At 35.5% G+C, this 25128-nt stretch overlaps 1 protein-coding gene across 2 annotated transcripts in view; it reads left to right on the top strand.

The window, feature by feature from the left end:
- The window catches only part of CenB1A (Centaurin beta 1A), a 627189-nt gene that overhangs the window by 100724 nt on the left and 501337 nt on the right, over window positions 1-25128 (top strand). For both annotated transcript variants that reach the window (XM_090408048.1, XM_090408046.1), the window contains exon 4: window positions 22496-22556. In XM_090408048.1, coding sequence (XP_090264174.1) covers window positions 22496-22556 — 61 coding nt within the window. The remainder of the gene's footprint in view (window positions 1-22495; window positions 22557-25128) is intronic.

The following is a 25128-nucleotide window of genomic DNA, read 5'->3' as shown; positions in this document are numbered from 1 at the left end:
CATGTCATAAGAATTTGCAGGGGGGGGAGATGTTGTAAGAATTTGCAGGGGGGGAGATGTTGATGATGTATGGGAATTGGTTAAGGTGTATTTGAAGAAAGTAGTATCAGAATGTATATTCAGAGTCAGAAGGATAAATCAGGTAGGAATTGAATGAACAGCTTCAGTATGTGTTTCAGACAAAGAAAAAGTTGTGGAGGTATTATGAAGAAATGGTGATTACTATGCCCAGGTACAAAGCACAGGCAGGATGAGTGACCTATATGGTATGGTATGCCAAAGCTTATGTGAGGAAGCTTGCTGATGAAGCCAAAAAAACCAAACATTTCTCTAATTATGTGGCAAGTAAAAGGAACAATGATTGTGTAATGATGACTTTGAAAAGAGCTGATGGTATGTAGATAACAAAATCAAACCAAATAATTGAATTACTGAGTAATAAACAAATAGTCAGAGAACTACAGACTATCTGTGGAAGTTGTGTAAGAGTGTGGTTAGTAGGGGGGGGGGTGCAGACCATATTTTTTGTGTGCAGAGTAGTGAATGAGTGGAATGGATTGCCAGAATTAGTTGCAAGTTCCCTGACAGTGAATGAGTTTTTAAAGAGAGATATGATAGTTCTTGTGGGTATAATAGTTAGTTTGGGTCTCCCACGATCAGTCTCTGTACTCCATGGAGATACTGTATTATAATAAGAATAATCATTTAGCAGAGGCAGTGCCACATATGACATTTTCTGATGAGAGATTAAAGGTTGATGGAATGGACATGCTCAAAATATTGCTGAACCTCTATGTGAACACAGCCGTGGGATTAGAAGCTGCTTAATTTAAGCCTCATGTTGTAATAGGTTTCACGGTATGATAAGGACACAGATGGTTAAGAAAATAACAATTTATTAACTTAAAAGCTAATATTTTGCTGGTATTATATCCAGCATAAAGAATTTGCTAAAGTTAAAAACCGACACCGGAAAAAATTTGAAATCCTCCAGCAACGCAATGTTACACAGCGGCCGCAATTTCATCAAGATGGCATCGTTGTGAACCTATCATCGACAACCTTATCCAAAGAGGCCACGAGTGCATTAAGTCTTGGACACAATTTTGCCGTTACTCCAAAAGATGTGCCTAAAACCAAAATAATGGCTTCCGTTGAACGTGGGATTTACCACTTGCCTCCAGCCATAGCCAATAATATTAGGTTAGACGTGGCCAATATCCTTATCCATTCTAAGCCTCCCAAAAATAATATCCCACATAAAGAAATAATAGCTCTAAAAGAACTACGCAGTAATAACCACATTACAATAACCAAATCAGACAAAGGAAATGCCACTGTAGTAATGGATACAACAGAATATGAAAACAAAATGCATGCACTGCTCCAAGACCGGTCTACATATCAAATCATAGATCGAGATCCCATCAACTCACAAAAGAATAAGGTGTGCAAGTTACTGAACAAAATCACTTCCTGGCCTAAAGAAATTGTCAAAAAAACTCAAACCCATGCATGTTAAAGCACCCAGAATATACAGTGCTCCTAAAATACACAAACAAGGTACACCTTTGCGTCCTATTGTAGATAGTAAAAACAGTCCTACATATAAACTAGCTAAACATTTAGCAAAATTACTTACCACTTACACAAACAATTCTCCCTCTTTTGTTAAAAATTCTACCCACCTAAAAAGTATTTTAGAAAACCACACCTTAAATAGTTCAGACCTAATGGTGAGTTTTGATATCACCTCATTATTCACTAATGTACCCACTGATTGAAACACTTAACTTACTAAATTCACAATTTCCCCCAGATATATTTCAGCTATTTAAATTCACACTACAGGCAGGTTATTTTACATGGAAAAGGAAAATATACAAACAATTAGATGGGACAGCTATGGGTTCACCCCTTTCTCCCCCCTTAGCCAACTTTTACATAGAACATCTGGAAAAATTAGCTATCAACACAGCCACTCTCAAACCTAGTCTCTGGCTACGCAATGTTGAAGATGTGTTTGCTATTTGGCCACATGGCCCAGACACATTGAATACATTTTTAGTGCATCTAAATAGCCAGCACCCTAAAATCCACTTTACAATGGAACTAGAAGCCAATGACTGCCTGCCCTTCTTGGACACACTGATCACACGTCTTCCAGAAGGTTCCTTATCATTTTCGGTTTATAGAAAACCCACACATACAAGGAGATACTTACACAAACAATCACACCATCACCCTTATCAACAATATGGTATCTTAAAAACACTAACCCATAGAGCTAGAGCAATCTGTTCCAATGACATTGCTCTCACTGCTGAACTTTCTCACCTACAACACACCTTCTTAACCAATGGTTATAATCCCCATAAAATAGATAACATACTAAATGCTACCCATAAATCCCCTCTATCTACCACAGAAGACTACAACAAAACCATCACCATCCCATACATTAAAAGCACATCTGAAAAGATATCTAGGGTGCTTAACAAACACCAACTACGCACAGTATTTAAACCTTATATAAAATTAGCAACTCTCATCTGTTCACCTAAGGACAAATGCACTCCTTTATCACATCCAGGTGTCTATGAAGTGTCCTGTTCTTGCCATCAAGCCTACTACGGACAGACAGGAAGAAGTGGACATTCGCTTCAGTGAACACAAAAAATATATCCGACACTTTCGTTATGGTAAGTCGGGTCTGGCATACCATGCTTTGGAAACCCCCTGCACACAGGATCAATTGGAAAGAAACAAAAGTAATGCACAGAAGTTTCTACAAGTCAGAGAGGTTGTTCCTGGAATCAACAGAAGCCTTAAAACATACTCCAAACCTTAACAAGTATGGCTGTATAAATCTACCAAACATTTGGGAGACAGTCATCCTAAGACCAAATTAATATTTATTACTTTTATTTTTGAATTTATATTTTTTCAAACTTTCTAAGACTATCATTTGGACTACTATTTCAAAACTTGAAATTTTTTTTTTTTTTTTTTTTTTTTAACCTAGATGGCGCCATATTAGGACTTTAGTCTTGTGTTGCACACTGCAATCACTTATACTAGCCCCACTGTTACACCGGATTGTGGTTGTCTTGCATTTGTAACAAACTTTGTGTTGTGTGCTCTTTAGATGCTGGATATAATACCAGCGAAATATTAGCTTTTAAGTTAATAAATAGTTATTTTCTTAACCGTCTGTGTTCTTATCATACCTTGAAACCTATTACAACATGTCTGACGAACACATAAGCCTATCCACACGTATAATTTAAGCCTCAGTACCAGGAAGGTGCCACTGGAGTGGAAAGAGGGCAAAATAGTTCCATTCTTCAGCCCAAATCTCCAACCTATTCACATCCTCTTGCAAAAACATCATGTCAGAGCTACCTGACATTGCTCTTCCACAGCATCATCAGCAAACAACTGAACATCTCCTTTCATGCTGTGAACTGTATCATTGATATAGAACTTGAACAAAAGTGGTCCCAGCACAGAACCTTATGATATCCCACTCATTATCTTCTGTTTTCAGGATAATGCACCTCCATACACAACCTGCTGACTCTTATTAGTCAACTATTTCAGTAAGCAAACTACCAAGTGACTGCCTACCTTGATCTTCTATATGATTCTTCTAATAAAATGTCACAGACAAAGTGGCTATGTTGCTCTGCGAGTACAACATAAAAGTGGCTTTTTCTACCTTTTACAAAAAATATCAAGATTTCTACATCCACCAAACCTCCACATCACCCCATGAAAAAACCAGGAGTCTATGAGATTCATTGCTCTTGTGGCATTTGCTATGTAGGCCAGATGGGAAAGTAGGGAGAAATCTGCATGTGTGAATGTGTAAAAGATGTCGTAAAAAGAAGGAAGCACAAATCAGGTTTGCCATTCCACACAGCCACTACTGGTGATCAAGTACTCTGTCAACAGACAAAATGTCTTATATTGATAATAACTGTTTCACTAGAAAATTTAAAGAAGCTGCACAAATGCTTAAGATTCAGAACATGATAGCAATTAGCAACGTTCCAGCATGCATGCAGTATTGAATATATCATTTGTATTCTGGTTTATGAATTTATTTAACGTGTAATTGTCAAGTTTTTGTTGTGTAAAACTTTTACGTACCATTACCCCCTGATGATGTAAGTCTTACGATGCACGAAACTTGTCAGGTTTTTTTAATTGTTTATTTTTAATAAACTCTTTATATTAATCTGTGGCCTCAATACCAAAAACTACCCACAGAACTGCTTAACCACAGAAACCTACGTCTACCATATTATAAAATGTGACCAGGTTACTAAAGCATTACATCCCTTAACAAACATCTGTTACCCTTTCGAAAGATTTCTATTCTCATCATTTTGTGTTCTGTCTCTAACCAGTCTCGTTAACAACTTCATATATACTGACCCATAATTTGACTCTACTGACTTAGAATTTCCCTCATGCAGTGGCACTATTTTTCTCTCTTTTTGCTCTTCTAGGATTGTTCATGTTGGTAAATGGGATATTGGCACATAGTATATGTGCCAATATATACTATGTGCCAATATCCCATTGGCACATAGTATATGTGGCAATATCCCATCCAATCCCCTGCCTTATTATCATCTAGGTTACTTAATATTTTAAACACTTCCCATTCTTGAATTTTCAGTTTCTGTCTTCTTTTCTATATTTATTCAACACTTCTCCTAAACCTCCCAATCCCTACATGAAATACACTAACAAAATGTCCATGTGGTTAGACTAGTGGCTATGTGCTTTGCAACCATATGCCTGGGGAAGGATTGTCCTAGGTTCGATTCCCGTCGACGACGTGAGGAGCTTAAGGAACTTCCTCAGCCACAGCCAAGTTAGCCAGTCTTGGGCGTGGACAGCAGGCCCCCCCCCCAGTTTATCTGCGGTTTTTCATCCTACAAACTGGCCCCATGAACACACATGGATACAGTCAGGAATACTTAAGACAATACCTCCAGCCATAGGTCTGAATTTTCAGCTATGCCGGTCCCGGCCTGGATAAAAATAGGGGGGGGGGTTGAAGTGGTGCCGTACCCCCCATAAAAGGGGCTCACAGCCATTGAATCACCATATGAAATGAAATGGTGAACTAACAAAATACTCATTGAACATTTTTTCATTATATTTTCAGCAAATATAACCTGTGTTCTATCTCCAGTAACTAAAGTCAGTTATCCATATTCACCTTTTCTTCTACTAGTAAGGTTGACTGAATAATTCTGAAGTGAATAAAACAAAAAAAAAAAAAAAAATCAGCTAATATCTTTTATTCCCTTATAGGAAGTAGGCAAAGCTGTTTTAGCCCTATCAGTCGTTTGAACACTGAGGGAGAAGTTCAGTCTCCACCAGTAAGCCAATCAGAGACAACTGACCCAAGACTATCACTAATAAGTAGCATCCGATGAAGAGACTGGTAAATTAGTGCTGCCATCTCAAAGTTCATAATCCTAACACAATGTTATTGTCTGAAATGGTGTGGATTCTATGGTCGATTTTGAGTTTTTGGGAGAAAAACTTCACTTGCCTGTGCTAGAGATTGACTAATTCAGGAACTGGTCGATGAAAGGCTTAGATAAAGTTCTTCTAGTCGGTGAAGAGAACTGAACCTAGGTCATTCTTTGGATGGCCTAGTGCAGAGTATGCAAATGTCACTCCTACTGAGCTGTACATGCCCTCCAAAGTAAATATAAATTCCAAAATATAATCTTGGTAGCTACATTTATTCATTTCAACAATTTATCATTACTGTTCCCTTCTTCTAAAGATAAAAAAAAAATCCTGTCTTGTTCTTTGTGTCATTTACTAAATTCCATGTGGTGGGTACCTTTCTTACTTCAGACAGTTAGATATACAATTGGTTGAAATATTCTGTTAAAAAAAAAGATAGGTATTAGTAGTAAGGAAGGATATTATTGTGTTTGTTTCTTTATCAGTATTGGTTTTTCTGTTTGCATTATTAAAAATGACTGTTTTTTGTTGATTGATGTGATCTTTGTTAGTATATTATTGTATTTTGTTGTATCGATTGTATTTAGCATGGCAGCTACCAGTTCTAACACATTGTTACCCAGCCCACCACCATTTAAAGATGCTACTATTCATGGTATGATGATGATTTTGTATACACATGTGGCATGCATGTATCCTATACTTTAAAAATGTGGTAGCAGAAATCTGTCTGAAGAAAATAGTGAATAAGTGCTGTTTTCGTATGTTAATGCAGAGTGAAGAAGAGCAGTTGCAATGAATGAGATGATATTGAGAATGTGAAGGAAGAGAGGTCCTGACTATGTGGATGCATGGAGTACATTTGAGGATAGAAGAGAACTATATGCTAGATGGATTACATTTGACTGCAAAAGGATGCAGGCATTTGGAGAGGCTGTTGTTTTCTGGGCAATTGAGTGTCAGAATAAGGAAACTAGAATTGCAAGGAGGAGGAAGCTCAGGAATGGCCTCGTCTAGGGAATAGTGGCTTGCGAAATTAGAGGGTACACTATGGTGCAGAGCCAGGTGGAGTATGAGGCGGGACAATAATGGCTATAGCAATACAGGCAATGCACTAATTTTTCTTGTATACAAATGCTAAGAGTATTAGGAATAAAAGGAATGAGTTTGTGGCATTGATTGACTCAATCTCTCCAAAGGGTTGTTGATATCATTGAAACTTGGTTAATTGAGGAGGATGTTCTAACAATGATAGAAATCGAAGGGTATAGCATATGTCAACAAGATAGGAAGGTAAACATGGTGGTGGTGTTCCAACTAATTATAAGAGATGAATTCGGCCCTTCTCAGGGTCATATAGAAGAAAAACAATTATTCACATTCATGATCCTGGGAATATCTGTATAATTATAACTATATATAATTTAATGGTAGGATTATTGGTCAGAATACGGATTCACTATTTCCCAGAATTTGGAAATTTTTAGACTGTCATTCCAATTTCAGTCAATTCTGAAGTGCTTTATAACCTTCTTTGAAGAGTCTCTCGAATTTGAATGAACTTGTGTGAAGAATATCTGTGTTGTCCCATATGATCCTGTGGCTAGTAGAAACTCCGTGTTTTGCAAGGCAAGATTCTCAGTCCGGAAGAAATGGATGTATTCCATATGTTCTGATCATTGGATGTCCACAGTATTGCAACCAGTTTGGTCAAACAAAGGATATGGGCACGCACAAACCCAAAATCTGGAAAACTCTCAGGTGAGCCAAGTGCATAAGTTTGTCTTTTGTGGAATGTAGGATTGAGCAAATTTTATTTATTGGCTTGAAGATTGTCTGAAATTCAATTTTTTTTCAGACTTTGAGATATTTTTCTGAGATGCTGTTTATCTAATGAATGGAGATTTTCTTTATATCTGATGATGGACTATTGATTGGAGAATATTGTCCAAGATCCTATGTAATTTGGATGGAAAATATCTGTTCAGACTCCTGTTGTTTTTTTATAGCTTGTAATTCTTGTCTGAGCAAGTTCTCACAGAAACAGATGACATGCACCCCTGTGAGCTAAATTTTTGACTATGCCAATTTTTTTGTGAAATGTGGTGTGTAGAGGAGTCCTGAAAAATGTATCTTTTGGGTGAATTTATTCTTATAGTCTATAAGACTTGGAGTGCAGTCCCTCTTTAACAAATCATCGAAGAAAGGACCATTATTTTCTTTTTCTAGCATAAATTTAATTCTAGGGAAAAGCTTGTTGATTTTGTTTAAGAAACTGTAATTATTATTATTATTTTTTTTGTATGTATGTGTCAAAATAATATACACATTATCGACATAACAAAACCAAGTGAGTGGGACATGGGGTGATAGTAGTGAAGAGATGTTCCTCCAAATTCTGTTAAATAGCGATGACTGAATTCTTACCAATATTCCCACCTTCATATTGCAGTATGTTTATTGCAAATTTTTAGTGAAGATGGCAAGATAAATTTGGAAATAGACAGCAGAATTAGCAAAGCTGGTATGGTAGGGAAGTCAACTGAATAAATGTATATGGAATAAGCGAGTTTAGTCAAAACGCTAAACTAGCTATGTACAAGATAGTGTTCAAACTGATTTTAACTTATGGATCTGAGAGCTGGATTAGAAATAAAACTCTTGAATAAAGACTGGAGACCATAGATATTGGAGTCCTGAGAAACATTACGGGACTGAACAGATGGCATCAATGGCAGTATCATATTAGAAATGAGGCTATTAGAAAAGAACTTGACATTGTTAGCATTCAGGAATGTGTTATCAGAGCTGATCTCAGGTGGTGTGGCCACTTAAATGGAATGGAAGAGGAAAGATTAGCTAAACAAGTGTTTTTTTTGCCAAGATGGCAGAAAAAAGACCCAGAGAAAGACTGAAATAATATTCGAATGTTGACAGATTACAGGTGCTAATCTGGAGGAACATGTCGAGAGGAAGTTACTAATGATGTAACTTTTCATGTAGTACTACCATAAGATCCTGTACACCCACTGAGGTTATATGTCAGGAATTTGATGATGAAGAAGAAGAATGCATAAGCAGAACTATGCTACACGAAGTAAATGAGATTCAGGATCTCTGGATGAGGTTGACAGAGCTGCAAAGTTTGAAGGACACCTTTGCAAGAGTTGTGAAGACTACAGTGTTTTCTTCACAACAACTAATTGATACTATGCCTTTTGTAATTTCTGGGTTATCATAGGATAGTTTTGTCAGAAAATAAGTTTCTTTAGTACTTTTTTCGAGTGGCCATTTTGGAGGAACTGAAGTTGGACCTCCTCAAGCCTCATATCGAACATAAAAGTCCTGTTTGAAAAACTCAGTGCATTTTGCAGATAAACTTTCAAATATTCAAAATTCCTCATCAGATGTATTAGCTAGTTTAAATGTATTATATTTATCAACATTTCTGTCGAAGGATCAATAGATATACTTAAACCTATTTCCTCTGGACATCACATATCTCTTCCAGCATTACCTAAAATCATCATTCTTCACTTGGTAAGGAAGATTTTACTAAGAAATATATGGTCTTGCTATGGACTCACCTCTATCACTTCTGATCACCAACTTATACATGGAAAAATTTGAACAATCAGCTATAGCTCAGGCAATGTTAAAACCACATGTATGTTGGAAATATGTGAATGACATATTTATCATCTAAAACATACCCACAAATACCTTGAAGATTTTATAAATTTTTTGAATAATTAACATCCAAAAATAAAATAAGCATTCAAAGTAGAAAAAGAAAACAGAAAATTACCATTCCTAGTCATCCTTGTCAACAAAATCATCACTGGAGGATTATCATTATATTACAAGTCTATAGCAAAGAAACTCATATAGGAAGGTACCTACAAGCAAAATGTTCCATCACCCTCAACAAAAATTAGATAAAATCAAAACCCTGAAAAATAGAGCTTTAAACATATTAGAAATAAAACCTGGCTGGCTGAGTGGTTAGCGTATCTGCTCCCCAGCCAAAAAAAGCTGCGGGTTCAAATCCTGCCGTGGGCATGAATGTTTGTGATTGTCTTTGAAAATACTAGTGGTGGTCGGATAGATGGCGTTGGTGTAGTTGCAGTCAGTTGGTAAATTGTGAGTGATGGAGACAGACCTGTAGAGTAGATGCCCTCCCTTGATGAGTCTTTGGACTACCTGGAGGTGACAAATAATAATAATAATGAACTTCATATGCTATTTAATTAGTTCCTCCAAAAATATTTACTAAAAAAACTTTTATTTTCTGATTAAATGTCCCATTATAACTGCATATATTACTTTTAACATAACAGCATGACATGCAGATTTTGTCAGATTTACAATATTTTTAAATATCAGTATCATTGTCAGTAGTTTATTAGAGTGCATCTTGCACCATTCACCAGCTCTATAATTTATTTTCTATGAAATCTTTGTTAAATTGTTTTACTATCTTACTTAGTTTTAGGAGGGCATTTTCTTGAAGAGAATTTTGAATATTTTCAAAATTTTGGGGATCTAAATATAATAATTCTTTATAAAGATTATGGTCCTTTTAAATACCTTTCATTAAAACAATGAAATACTTTATTCCATTTTTGCATTATACACATTTAATGATGTATATTTTGGGATTTTTTTTTTTTAAATTCTAGTCCATATTTCTTTGAAATTTATTTCAACAAATACATCATCGTTCTAGATTTCTAAGACTTCATTTGTCATTGTTACAAATTTTGATGTTACAGATCTTATTCAAAATATCTTTAAATTTGTGATAATTATTCAGATGCACTTGGAATCGTCTGATATGATCTTATTGATGATCATCTTATTAGATGATAATGGAGATAACAAATGCCTTCATTGATGATGATGGAAAGTGGAAAAGCTGGTTAATCACATTCACAATTGAGGTGTCATATGGCTGTGATTTTTTTTATTTTTTATTTTATTTTATTTTTATCTGGTCCATACTCATGAAAGGCCACAAGACCTATAGCACACTAGTGCTGTGTGTGGGGCAAGAGGAATAGAAGGAAGGAGGAGGAGTCTGTTTACATTTTGCTTGATCAGCTGAGGGTTGTAGTCTTTGGGGAAGGCAGAGTGGGGAGACTGTTTCAAAGGACAGAAGTAGATGGTAGGCAGTGAAGTTAATTCGGTGAGTTTTAAAATAGACTATAAAAGAGTGTCAGTTAGCAGTGGCGCTTGTTTTACTGATTTTGGAGGAGAATGGAGGAATAATAGTTGCCAATTCAGCAGGGCATTGTCCATGAAAGTATCTGTAGAAGAGGCAAGGCAGAAACTGAACATCTGTGAGAGGGATCATTAGTTAACTGGATTGCCCTATTCTCAATAGAATCAAGCAATGTTAAAGATGATTTTGGTGCACTCACTATCTACTATAAATATGTGAGCAATATTCCATGGCTGGTAGATTTGGGCTTTGTATAGAGTTTTTTGATGGCTGCCGAAGCTACAGTTGAAATATGATTGTGCCAGAAAAGATTAGAGATGCAATCGTGTTTGGATATCTTGGTATTACTGAAGTGAAGGGGTTAGGGATGGAAATTAAAAGGAGGAATGGAGTGTACTGTTGTCATTAAAGCTGTGGATAGGATTGGAAGTCTATGAGAGCAGGCCATTTATATACAAGAGGAAGAGAGTGGGTGAAAGAATATAACTCTGGGGTACTCCTTCATTGTTGGAGAAATCTGAGGAGAATAAGCCATCCACCATGACACATAGTGAGCATCCAGGTTGAAAGTTAGCAATCCAGTTGCAGAGTGAGGAAGGCAGATCATAGGATGGCAGTTTGATGAGTAGGTCCCTGTGCCAAACCCATGAAACACCTTTGAAATGTCGAGGTCATCCACGTGAGTTTCTCCAAATTTCTCTATGGTTTGAGTCCATAGGTTGGGAATTGAAAGCAAGAATCAGCTGTAGATAGTGAGTGGTGAAATCCATATTGCTAGTCACTGATTAGTTGGTATGTCTCTAGATTGCTCAACAGTTGGTTGTTGATGATTCTCTCCATAGCTTTAGAGAGAACAGAAGTGAGAGCAGTTGTTTGAAGTTTTTCTGTTTGGTTATATTATAAATTAAAGATGCCAAACAATTATATTCTTGGTTTAATCCTTTATCCAAGTTTAAGCAAAGAAACCTTTCTTTTAGGCTTACACGGTGATCCCAATGCATTTTTGAAAATTATGGAGACAACTACCGTGTTTGAATAAAAACTTTAGTTTAATATAACTAAAATCTACATTCGACGTTTAGACCTTTATGAACCCCCAGATTATATGGGGTTCCGAAAATACACAAACAAAATGTGCCCCTTCAACCAATTGTGGAAGCAATAGACAGTCCGAATTACCACCTAGCCAAAAAATTAGCGGCAACACTCAAGGAGTTGGGAGGTCATTCCCCCTCCTACATAAAAAACACACAACATTTTATAAACAAAATCAAAAACATAACACTCGACAAAGACGACTTATTAGTCAATTTTGACGTTTCTGCCCTTTTCACTAATGTCCCCATCAATGACACAATTCTCCTACTACAGAACAATTTTCCATCCGACATTACGGCCCTCTTTGCCCACGTACTAAAGTCTGGTTACTTCGTGTGGCAAAACAAATTCTACCTACAAAAAGAAGGTACAGCCATGGGCTCACCACTATCCCCCCCCCCCCCCCCAATCGCTAACTTCTACATGGAAACCTTTGAGCAAATTGCTCTTGATTCCGCCACGCTATGACCGACAGTCTGGCTCAGATACGTTGACGACTTGTTCGCAATCTGGCTGCATGGGCGACAAACACTAAACACATTCCTCAGCCACCTGAACAAACAACACGAACGCATACAATTTACCATCGAAATCGAAAACCAAAATTCGCTCCCATTCCTAGACACACTAGTTACACATCTTCCTTCAGGCAGTCTATCCTTCACGGTCTACCGAAAACCGACACACACTGGCCAATACATACATGCGAATTCATACCACCACCCATCACAAAAATATGGAGTCATTAACACCCTTAAAAACAGAGCCACAACTATTTGCTCTAACCAACAAGCCCTGAAACAAGAACTAAAAATCATTAGTGACACATTTATAAATAATGGCTATAACAAAAATACTGTTAATAAAATACTCTATAAAACTACAACAAAAACGAATCTAGATTACAGTAAAACCATAGCCATTCCATACATTAAAGGGTTATCAGAAAAAATCAACAGAATCCTATAACATTATAACCTCAATGCCACCTTTAAACTACCCACTAAACTTAAAACCATATTCAGCTCCTCTAAGGATCCTCTCCTCCCATTAGCACATCCTGGAGTCTATTGCATCCGCTGCACCTGTAACTTACCGTATATTGGTGAAACAGGATGGACAATCCCTATACGCAAGAAAGGACACATTAAATATAACCATTATGGTGAAGCAGGCCTCTCAGACCACGCACTCAACACCTTACACCAAATCAACTGGAAAAACACCTGCTCCTTACACCGCACAAAAACCTGGTACGAAAGGAAATTTAAAGAAGCCTGCAAAATCCTGATAAACCACCCAAACATCAATAACAAAGATGGCATGAAAATTCCAAGGATCTGGATGGCACACATTCAGCCTACCTAATATGAAAGATCCAGCATAAGTCAGGACTCTAGCCAATCCATAACTAGTATTAGAAACCATTCCATACCAACTGGCTGGAATGATGTTAATATATATATATAGTAGACAACACTAATAATAGGACTCTTGCGTTGATGTATAATTTTTTATTTTTATTTTATTTTTATTTATTTATTTTATTTTTATTTTATTTTTTTTATTGTTATATTATTTATTTTATTTTATTTTTATTTTATTTATTTTATTTTTTTATTTTATATTTATTTTTTATTTTTTTATATTATTTTTTTTTTTCACCAGAGGTCAGGCCAACAGTTGTGGTAGCGGTTGGTCAGTGTCTTTAACGAACCAGTTTGATTGTAGTATAGCTTGTTTCCTGTGTATATTTGTATGCTCCAGAAGATGACCTTAACATAAAGGTCGAAACGTCGAATGTAGATTTTAGTTATTAAACTAAAGTTTTTATTCAAACACGGTAGTTGTCTCCATAATTTTCAAAAATGCATTAAGCAAAGAAAGTTTGCACTGGAAATATTTTCAGTTCAGGGCAACTCTTATATAGAGGCTAATGACTTCACATCATTTGCCTTAGTATCCCATAATGCAAATCACATATCCTTATGGACATGTATAATGCTATGCATTATGGGAAGGGTCACTACATACACACTGGTTTCAACCTTTATTGAGGTCTCATGATGTGAAGTCATTAGCCTCTATATATGAGTTGCCCTGTCCTGAAAATATTTCAAGCACAAACTTTGTTTGTTTACACTTGAATAAAGGATTAAACCAAGAATATAATTTCTTGGCGTCTTTAATTTATAGTTGAAATAGTAGAAATATATAATGAAATAGTGGAAATCTCTAATCCAGAGTGTTTTAATCGTAAGATGTGACACCTTTTGGCTACTCGTATATGGAAATATGACTTCTGCATTACCTCAACTTTGGTATCACCTCTAGGTCCCACTGATGAGACCTAAATAAAGGTCAAAACTGGTCTAGGTAGTGACCCTTCCCATAATGCATAGCATTATACTTTGCATTATGGGATACTAAGGCAAGTGTTGTGAAGTCATTAGCCTTTATATCTATATATGAGTTGCCCTGTCCTGAAAATCTTTCAGGTGCAAACTTTGTTTGCTTACACTTGGATAAAGGATTTAACCAAGAATATGATTTCTTATCATCTTTCATTTATAGAATTGAGAGCAATTGGACAGTAGTTTGTTGGTTGACTTTTATCACCTTTCTTTGGGATGGGCTGAATGTGGACCTGTTTCCATGTTGTCAGGTTGATACCACTTGAATAGGATAGATTGAAGAGGAGATACAGGATAGGTGTTAGTTCTGGGCACAATTTTTTAATACAATAGGTGGGATACCATCAGAACCAGATGCCTTGTTTGTATTCAGGTTATTAAAGGTTCTTCAGATTTCTTTTTATTGGAAAACTATGGGAAATACAAAGGGAGCTATTCCTTGTGGAGTAGAGGGAACTTTGCCCAGGTTATGCAGGAATTAGAAGAGAAGAGTGATGCAAGTAATTTGGCCTTGTCTTTTGGTGGGGTGACCACAGTACCATCTGGATATGAGAGTGGTGGAGACTTGGGCCGGCAGAAGTTCCACCCAATGCCCTTGGCAAGGGGGCTTGTAATTCAGCTTGTATACTTACTTTTTTTTTTTTTCTTTGTAACATTAATTGAAACAAAAATTTTATATAATACAAAAAAAAGAAACTTCTCCTAACCACCTTGTACTTTCCATTTTGACACATTTATGGGTGTCTTCTTCTTCTCCCTACTACATATTAGGCCTGCTGGCCTGTTAAGATGACTTGAACTCTTCTAAGTTGTATCTGTCCTGAGGATAAGGTGACTAGCCCTATGCCTCCCTGTATATCCTATGGCTGTATTTAGTGTGTGTTCATGGGGCTGGTTTGCCTGCTTGCGGGAAGAAAAACCCCAGATAAACTGGGAAGAAAAACCCTGTTGTCCACACCCAAGATCGGCTAACTTGGCTGTGTCTGAGAAAGATCCTTACGCTCCTTATGTTGGCAATGGGATTGAACCCAGGACACCCCTTTCCCACACATATGATTGTGAAGCACATAGCCACAAGGCAAACCACATGGACTTTATGGGTGCATTATTCAATAATGTACCATATATGTAATATATATGTAGTGTACACACTGTGACACATGCATCTCCAGACATAGGACACTCCAGGAGGCATGGGGCTAACCACCCTATCAAGTTACGGTTGCAGTTGCAAAGTCCAATATAGTTGGAAGATCGTGGACGCTTAATCTCACACTATGTATCATAATCACTGATGATTATGATACATACTGTGAGACTAACATATAAAATCATTCTTAGTATTATTTATCAGCCAGAAATACGTCTAGTTACTCAAAACTAAAGAAATGTACTCTGCATAGCTGAATGGACCATTCACACAATAATCTATGGGAAAATTCCCAGTAGTGTCTGATGGAACAGGCCTGCCCTGGTGAGGGCTTGGGGTAAGCTGTAGATTTTTGCATGGTAATTGGGGAGCAAGCAGGAAAGTATTGCTAAAGTATGTTACGAATGCTAGACGTATCAACACATTTAAGGTTCAGTTGTGTTTTATTACTGGCATCTCATCATTTGCACTCAAAAGTTATGCTTCAGAACATCTATCCTGTTATAAGTTAATCAGGGACTATCAGTGTGGATTCTGTCACTCTGAATTCCACAGATGATCTCTTAGCTTATCACTGAATACTGCACACTTGCCATAGATATGTTTAAAGTAATATGTGCTATTTTCTTTGACATATCCAAAACATTTGAATGTGTTTGAAATCATGACTTTCTGAGTAAATTGCCATCCTTTGGTCCACATTCCACCCTCTATAATTGGGTAGCTAGCCTTCTCTCTGGTTGTTCACTGCGTGTCATGGTGAATGGCATCCTCTCTTTGAGCTTCTCCATAGGAGTGGCTTAAGGCTCTTTTCTATTGCTTATTGTCTTTCTCATACATGTAAATGAACCTTTTTCTTAATTACCCACTAATCCTATCTGTAACTTTGTTGATACTAATACACTCCATTCACCCCACTGTTTTGACATACAGTGCACACTTCCTGTTTCAAGAACATTTGACGCTAGTGCTTCAGTTGGAGAAAAGATAATAAAGTGAGTAGAAGATTAGTTCAAATCTTTTTAGACTAATCAAATTAGACTAAATCACATCCTCAACACTTTCTCAGCCAATGGCTACCCCCCCCAAAAAATCCAAAAAATATTAGAACCTACAAACCACAGATCCCCTCCCCTCCACAACAAGGATTACTCTAAATCCATCACCATTCCCTACATCCGAGGCACCTCGGAAAAGCTTACAAAAATCTTAAAAAAACATGACCTGACCTCCTGTTACAAACCTTACAGAAAATTGGCATCCCTTATCCTCTCCACTAAAGACCAACCACTTCCCCTAGACCAACCTGGTGTATACCAGGTCCCTTGCAGTTGTAAACTGTCTTACTTTGGCCAAACAGGCAGGACAGCGAATATCAGAATTTCGGAACACAAGGACTACATCCGTTTTCACAAATACAGTCATTCTGGGTGCTTGCGGACCATGCTCTGGATACACGCCACAGAATACGGTGGAAGAAAGCTACAGTGATACACCGTAGCAAATACAAATTTGAAAGACTCTTTATGGAATCAGCCTCAGCCCTAAGAAACTCTCCAAACCTCAACAAATTTGGTTGTATGCAACTGCCCCAAATTTGGGAGGCCTATATCAGCAGACCTTCAGCCCAACGGCCAAGAACACCTACTTAGCCTGCTAGAGGGCACCATCAGGACTGTTAGGAGAACAATAGCTTCATCTCTTCATTCCCAGTTTCTGTGTTGTAGTGCCTACGTGCACTTAACTTTTTTTGTAAGTTCCTTTAGAAGATGGCAATGTGACGTTGCCGAAATATCGGAAAATATTTATTAAAGTTTAATTTAATTTATATCCTTAACTATGTTGTTCAGTTCCTTAAGTGTTTTAATAATAGCATGTAATAATATAAACAAGAGAGATTCTGAGAGAGAGAAAGTGTGCACAGGTACATTAGAATAACGGAGAATAAAGTATAAAGTAAAGAAAAAAGACATCACAAGTAATTAATAGAAATTACAAGTATACAAAGTTAAAATAATAATAAAATTTTACAATGTCGCAGTAATGACAGGATAGCAACAGTAGATTTATAACAGTACGCATCTCGATAGGCTACTGACAGTAGTGCATTACGGACTATTGTTTCATCTCTGTGTTGTGTTGTGTTGTGTAATAATTTCTTGTGGGTATAAAATAGAAATGGAATCAAAAATTTAAAAAAAAAGTTATCTGGTGCACAAAATCGTAAGCATCATGCTGAGAAAGAAGCAGATATTAAGAAACAAACTGGAGCTGTTAATAAATTTGTTAAAATATTAACATATTCTAATGCAGATTGTAACCAACTTGATACATCAGAAATCAGAGTTGACGAACCGTGCACATCATCCAGTTTGAATGAAAGTACTATTACAACTGTTGAACAAGATAACAAGACGCAGGATTTAAGTGAAAAACAGTTAGGAGAAGATTTAGTTGTAGTTGACCACGAAACTAACACATTGTTAGTCTCTGTAAATTTAGAAGATCTAGGTGAATGGGGAAATATTGATGAAAAATTACGAGTTGTTTTAATTAAAATGGGGCCTGTTCAAAAGAAAAATATAATACATCCCAGAGATACATATGGTCATAAATTTGGCAACACTTATTATAATAGAAAAATGGAAAACAATGAGCTCGTGTCAAGAACATTGCTCATTTATTCCGAAACTTTAAATTCTGTTTTTTGCTTTTGTTGCAAACCTTTTGCACCTACCGAATCAAGTAGTCTTGCAGAAGGTTATAACGATTGGAGAAATGTAAGTACAACTTTGCATAGACATGAGACTAGTTTAACTCACATGAAAAATTGTATAGATTACTACAAATTAATAACGAAGATTTACGAAAAAATTGTTACGATATAGAGATTCTCTTGATGGATGGCGACAATAAAAACTTAAATGCAATAGAACTATATGACAAGTTATGTGCTTTCCAGGATATTTTTTGAAAGAATAATTTAAATATTCAAAACCCTTTCGATATTCTTAATTTTATTGTGTTCTATAATTTATCTTTCCCTAACTTTTCAATTGCTTTAAGAATACTATTAACCTTACCTGTTAGTGTAGCGAGCGGTGAACATTCCTCTTCCAAGTTGAAATTGATTAAAACCTACTTAAGAACAAGTATGTCACAAAAAAGTCTTGTTAGTTTTGCATTAATAGCTATTGAAAATGATGTATGTGCGGAATTAGATGTTAAGACCATTATTTCTAATTTGGTGAATATGAAATCAAGAACCCTAAAATTTTAATAAAAAAAATTTCAAGCATATTTTTGTAATTTAATTTATTTTCTGTTATTCTATAAAGATTTTATTTTTTGAATAAAATTAATATTATTCAAAAAATAAAATTACATTTTATTAATATTATATTAATATTAATAAAATGTTCTAATTATTATTTCTGAATTCTTTTCTTATTTTCTCATCTATCTTGAGTTTCTTTTATTTTCCTAAAAGATAGTTCCACTTGTAAAAATTTTTTAATAATTTTTATAACTTACTAAGAATTTAGTAAAATGCAAGAATTTTTTAAACTTTAGTTTAAATAAATTTTAACTTTAATTAAAATTCATTTTAATTTTGTTAGCGATTCGGGTCGGTGAGAAGGCTGTAATCCCTGTATCATTATATTCAATGATTAAAGTGAAGTGGCTTTATTAAAATTTGCTTTAACTTTTGAGAATAACTTTTGAGAATTTTTTTGAATATTCGGGTTTTTAATGATTATCCTGCCTAGTTAACACCCCTGGTTCGTTACATTTAGCGAACCAATGTGTGGCTGTTCTGTCAAAATTTATTTAAGAAATTTCAAATAATTTAAATTTTTATTATTGTAAAAGAACCACACACACCTGGATCGTTACAGGGGCACTTAGATAGACATTGCATGCGGGCGGCAAAGACCCTAGCGCCGGCTCTGCTCTAGATCATCCTTTCTCATGAAGTGTATCCAACAACTTCAACTGCTGTATGTGTGTGGATGGCACTGGTGTGCAGTAGGTTTTCTTACTCTTGTTTATGGGATTGATTTAAAAGTAAAAAAAATAGATAAATGTTTCTACATGAATTACTTGAGAAATCTCTATTCATTCAGTTGACTAATGGAGGTCTCTTAACTCTAATTAATGCCACCTGGTTGGCTGAGTGGATAGTATATATGCTCTCAGCCAAAAAAAAAAGTGCATGAATTTCATTACTCAGCTTGAAAACTTCAAAGTGTGCAGTTACTTGAAGTACTTTAGTTGTTAAAAGAAGTTGCTTATTTACTGCAAAAGCTGAAAGTTTGCACTTCACATAAGGCACAGATGTTTATAAAAGCTTGCTGTGAAGGGCTTGTATAGCTTCTTTGAGCTTATTAAGCTTGTCTTTTTTTTTCTTTTTTTTCCTCTTAAATCCATATTTAATATCTAAAACAGCATCCATTCACTATCTAATCCCTCATTTACTTGCTAAAGAGACTCTAAGTCTATAACATTTCATATGATTCACATTAAAAATAAATAAATTGGAGATGGTATTTCATATATATAATGGAAAATGAATGATTTGCATCAACTTATGTTTGAAGCAAGAATATCAACGAAACTTGATGAAACCTTTCAAACCAAGTTTGCACCTGAAAATATCTTCAGGACTGAATCTGGGTAGTGGCCAATCCCTTAATGCATAACATTATACATATCTGCAAGGAGATGTGTTTTGCATTATGGGAGATACAACACCTACCTTATCCCAGTAAAGTAGTACAACACCATATTCAGTCCTGAAGATAATTTCAGGCACAAACTTTGTTTGCTCACACTTGGATAAAGGATTAAACTAAATTTATTATAGTCTAGCCAAGTGAAAAATAAACTTTCAACATCTTTCTCTAAATCCAAAGTAATTTAATAAAAAAGGTGGAAACCTTTTGGCAGCTCCTATAGGTAAGGATGACCTCGCTATTGCTTCTGCCTGGTATCTCCACCTCTGTGCCTTGCTCCCACTGAAGAGACCTCAATAAAGGTCGAAACTAGTCTGGGTAGTGGCCAATCCCTTAATGCATAACATTATACATATCCGCAAGGAGATGTGTTTTGCATTATTGGAGATACTAGGATAGGAGTGAAGTTTGCTTGGTCCACCTTTGCTACGAGTTTTCCGGTGTTGTACTACCTTACCCCAGTAAGGTAGTACAACACCATATTCAGTCCTGAAGATATTTTCAGGCGCAAACTTTGTTTGCTCACACTTGGATAAAGGATTAAACTAAATTTATTATAAAGACATAAAGTTTTGCAGCAGCTACACTGCATAGTTTAGAGGGCCTGGTCACAAGGTAAAATTACAAAGCAATTTTTGAACTAAGTGTTCCAGGTAAAATTTATGCAAGCATACATGAAAAGTGACTGAGAAAAATTGTGGAAGAGAAACTTGGTGAAGAACAAGCTGGGTTCAGGCTAAACAGAAAATCTGATCTTGACAATCTGTAGGTTGTCAAGATCAGATATTCACTTCAGATATCTTCAACAAATAGTAGGCAAATCATGGGAAAATGACAGTCTTCAGTGTCACCACGATCCGCTTTAAATTCATTGCACCAAAAACACATTGGCTTCTTTAACATCATCTTTTCATCATACATAGCAATCATTTCACAGTAAATGTTACTTGGTGAAGCCCATTTTGCTTGCAAAAAATGAACTTCACAGACACCTGTTTTGGACCACACACATGTGGTAGCGGCCATATTGCAACTAGAATTAGCTGTGAGGCAATAGCAGCACTACACTGTAATGCTGCTTTTTGAATGTTATTAATGGGTCTGTCTGTCCACTGTGTTTTATCTCATTCCCTTTCACCATGAATACCAGTTTTAAGTTATGGATCTGAAAACTGAGTTAGAAATAAATCATTTGATCAAAGATTAGAGATCAGAGATATAAGATTTCTGAGAAAAATTAGAGACCTGTACAGGATGTCATCAGTGGCAAGATCATATTAAAAATGAAGACATTAGCAAGGAAGGAAGGAAGGAACTTGACATTGTTAGCAATCTAAAATGTTAAGCAAGGCTAGTCTAAGGTGGTATGTGATAATTTAAACAGAATGGAAGAAGAAAGGTTAGTGAAACATGTGTTTAATGGCAGGATAAAGACCCAGAGGAAGACCAGGATCTAGGTGGATTGATTCAGTCAGAAATGCCTCAGAAGACTGAAATGTTAGACACAACAAGACTATTTGGAGGAAAATTGTGGATTAATAATGTTAACTTAATCACACAGTGTTGTAAGTAGCTTGTATATGCCTTTCAGCATATATATCAAGAAATTGATGGACGATTTTTTTTTTTTTTTTTTTTTTTTTTTTTTTTTTTTTCCCATGTGACTCTCACCCAAAAATTTGCAAACCTATAATACATTAATATCATGGGTGGGGTAGTTTTTATTATTATTATTTAAAAAAAAATTTTTTTTTTTTTTTTTTTTACTAATTCAGAAACCCTTTTCTAGAGACCATACATGAGCTTTTTCAGGCCTCTAATAAGCATGTTGGTGGTCTCACATATACCAGGCAGTCAAAAGTTCACTTCTCACTTAATGATATTCACAAACATCTTTTAGGTAGAAGATGAATGTCATTGCCTGGTGTTAGACCACTGTCCCTCTTATTGGATGCCTGAAGTGGCTTAAAAAAGTTCCATGTTTGGTTTTTAGAACTGGGTTTCCAGAACTATGTAAAAAATAAATGAAAAATACAATATATATATATATACATATATATATAAATAGGAAAAAATAAATCCTTAGCTCACCTTTGTAAACTTATAGTACAAAATGTACTATAAGTTTACAAAATAACCTTTTGTAGGTGGGAGCAACATTAAAAATAAATAAATAAATAATAATTTTAAAAAATTCCATTCTATACTGGGATTTGAACCTGTGACCAAAGAGCAGCGATACCCCTCCCCCTCAGCCAACCAGGTCATCATTTGCTCTTGTTCTATCAGATTTTCATGATATTTATATTGTCTAGTATTTATATTGTCTATTATGGTGTTTGTTTAATATCCTATAATTAATTCTCTATAGTTATTTCATTGTTGCTGTTTGGGACTTGAAAAACTATTTTTCAGGAGATACAGTGGTGATGGTATGTGTAGCCATTTTTATGTTTAATGATAACATTTGAAAGTATCTGGAATCATTTTTATACTTAATGATAACATTAAATATAAACATTTTGGTCATTATATCTTTAGTAACTCATATGCTTTTTTTTCCCTTTTTTTAAAGTAGTTGAAACATGATTATAATTAGTTGTTTCCCTGTTTCTTAGGTTATTTCCATTATCTTTGCAGATGTAGCTTGGAGATAAATAATAGAAACTGATTAAAAAATAGTTATTAAACTCATAATATGCACTAATGTAATGATTTTTATTATAGGAGGAATGCCTGAATGAAGTTGCCCAAGCAAATTATATATGATTAATTTATGTAAACTTATTTCAGTATGATTTAAACACATTTCTTAATTGTAGGTGGTAGACGGTTTTTGTAGTCTTGTTTGAGAACACCATCCTACTTATTGGTGAGCTTGAACTGGCCTCAAAAAAAGCACCACATTTGATATCTACAGTAGGATTCTCAGACTATCTATCCCTTAATCTACCCATTGTATTAATTTTAATATAGGTTGACAACTTTTCTTAGATGGGATTCACAGATTCTTAAATGTATATATTAAAAAAACCAAGTAAGATTTAGCCATCAAAGTTACTTTCCCCACTAAAACTATTTCTAATAGTTATTTGATAATATTCATCCTTTCCTTTCTTTTTTCTCCAAGTTACTCATTTTATTCCATCCTTTGAATGATGTGATTCTGGTAGAGAACTGATTTCATAATAGTAGCATAGAATCAGTCATATGTTTGCTGTCTGTTGGAGCAGAAACACCATAATCATTTCTGTTATGTGTCCTCAAGGGATCTAATAATACTATGCACTCAAGATACATATGAACTACATTTGTCTTGGAAATTCTTTCATATTGTTGATGACAATCATTTGTTTGCCATTTCTGTCAGATTTATTGTTGAGCATAATAAACAATACAGTAATTGAAGGGAAACAGATCTTTATCTTAGGATGTTAATTTTAAACATTTGTATCTATAGTTGTCTTGAATTAAAATGAAATTATCATAGATCATATAATCAATAAAAGTCAAACTGTTTTCCAGAACAGTTAACTCTCTAATATTAATAATAAGCTATTAACTAAAAGAATGTTGAAAGTTTATTTTTCACTTGGTCAGACCATAATAAATTTAGTTTAATCCTTTATCCAAGTGTGTGCAAACAAAGTTTGCTCCTGAAAGTATCTTCAGGACTGGGGTAAAGTGGCACAACACTGGGCAACTCCTTGCATAGGTGGAGCAAGCTATCAACACTTCTATCTCAATATCTCCCATAATGCAAAGCACATCTCCTTGCAGATGTGTATAATGTTATGCATTAAGGGAAGGGCCACTACCCAGACTAGTTTCAACCTTTATTGAGGTCTCTTCAGTGGGAGCCAGGCCACTTTATTTGTACCACTTTACTCTAGTCCTGAAGATACTTTCAGGCACAAACTTTGTTTGCACACACTTGGATAAAGGATTAAACTAAATTTATTATAGTCTGACCAAGTGAAAAATAAACTCTCAACATCTTTCTCTAAATCCAGAGTAATTTAATAAAAAGGTGGCACACCATTTGGCAGCTCCTATAGGAGGAGATGACCTTGCTAATGCTTCTGCCTTGGTATCTCCACTTGGGCCTGGCTCCCACTGAAGAGACCTCAATAAAGGTTGAAACTAGTCTGGGTAGTGGCCCTTCCCTTAATGCATAACATATTACATATCCGCAAGGAGATGTATTTTGCATTATGGGAGATACTGAGATAGAAATGTTGGTAGCTTGCTCCACCTTTGCAAGGAGTTGCCCGGTGTTGGTGTTGTACTACTTTACCCCAGTCCTGAAGATACTTTCAGGCTCAAACTTTGTTTGCACACACTTGGATAAAGGATTAAACTAAATTTCTTATAACTAAAAGAATATATATTATCAAAATAATATTACTCTTGTTATTATTAACCAGTCCCTATTATAAAAAAAAAAAAATCAGTAGATTCAATATGGGATGTTGTACCTACTTATCCACTGCTTTCTGTGTAAAAATGTACTCCTTTCTTTTCACCATGTCATACACAATTTCCAGAAATTGCTTCTTATCTCTTCCTCTCTTTCTTCCCTCATGTATTCACTAAACTGCAGTTTACATTACAACTGATATTGCTTCAGTTGCTCATCTCTGGACCCTCACTAGTGTTTTCTCATCACAGCAAAAAATAGATGTCCAGATTTACATACAGTAATCTAAGTGGTCTCAACAAACTTTGTAGAGCAATACTACCACCTCCTATTTCTACTTGTCATTGTCCTGGTTATAACAATAGTGCATTTTTGCTGTGTATTCTTTGACACCTTTGCAGTATGCTCTTTGAGCTTAGTTTCTGTCAACCATTGCTTCATGATTCCAAACCTCATTCAACTCCTGGAGCATACTTCCACTAGTACAATGCAGTATACCAGCCAAAACATTTGCCCATCAAATTCAGCATCTTTCACTTATTAAAGTGAAACCTTGCTCAGCCATCCTCACTAAAGTAGTGAGA

The sequence above is a fragment of the Typopeltis vanoorti genome, chromosome 18 (genome assembly GCF_054136105.1).
Source record: "Typopeltis vanoorti isolate ZY-2024b chromosome 18, IOZ_Tvanoo_1.0, whole genome shotgun sequence".
In the NCBI taxonomy this organism is placed as follows: domain Eukaryota; kingdom Metazoa; phylum Arthropoda; class Arachnida; order Uropygi; family Thelyphonidae; genus Typopeltis; species Typopeltis vanoorti.
Note: the sequence above shows the minus strand (reverse complement) of the source record. Positions and strands in the feature narration are given on the sequence as shown.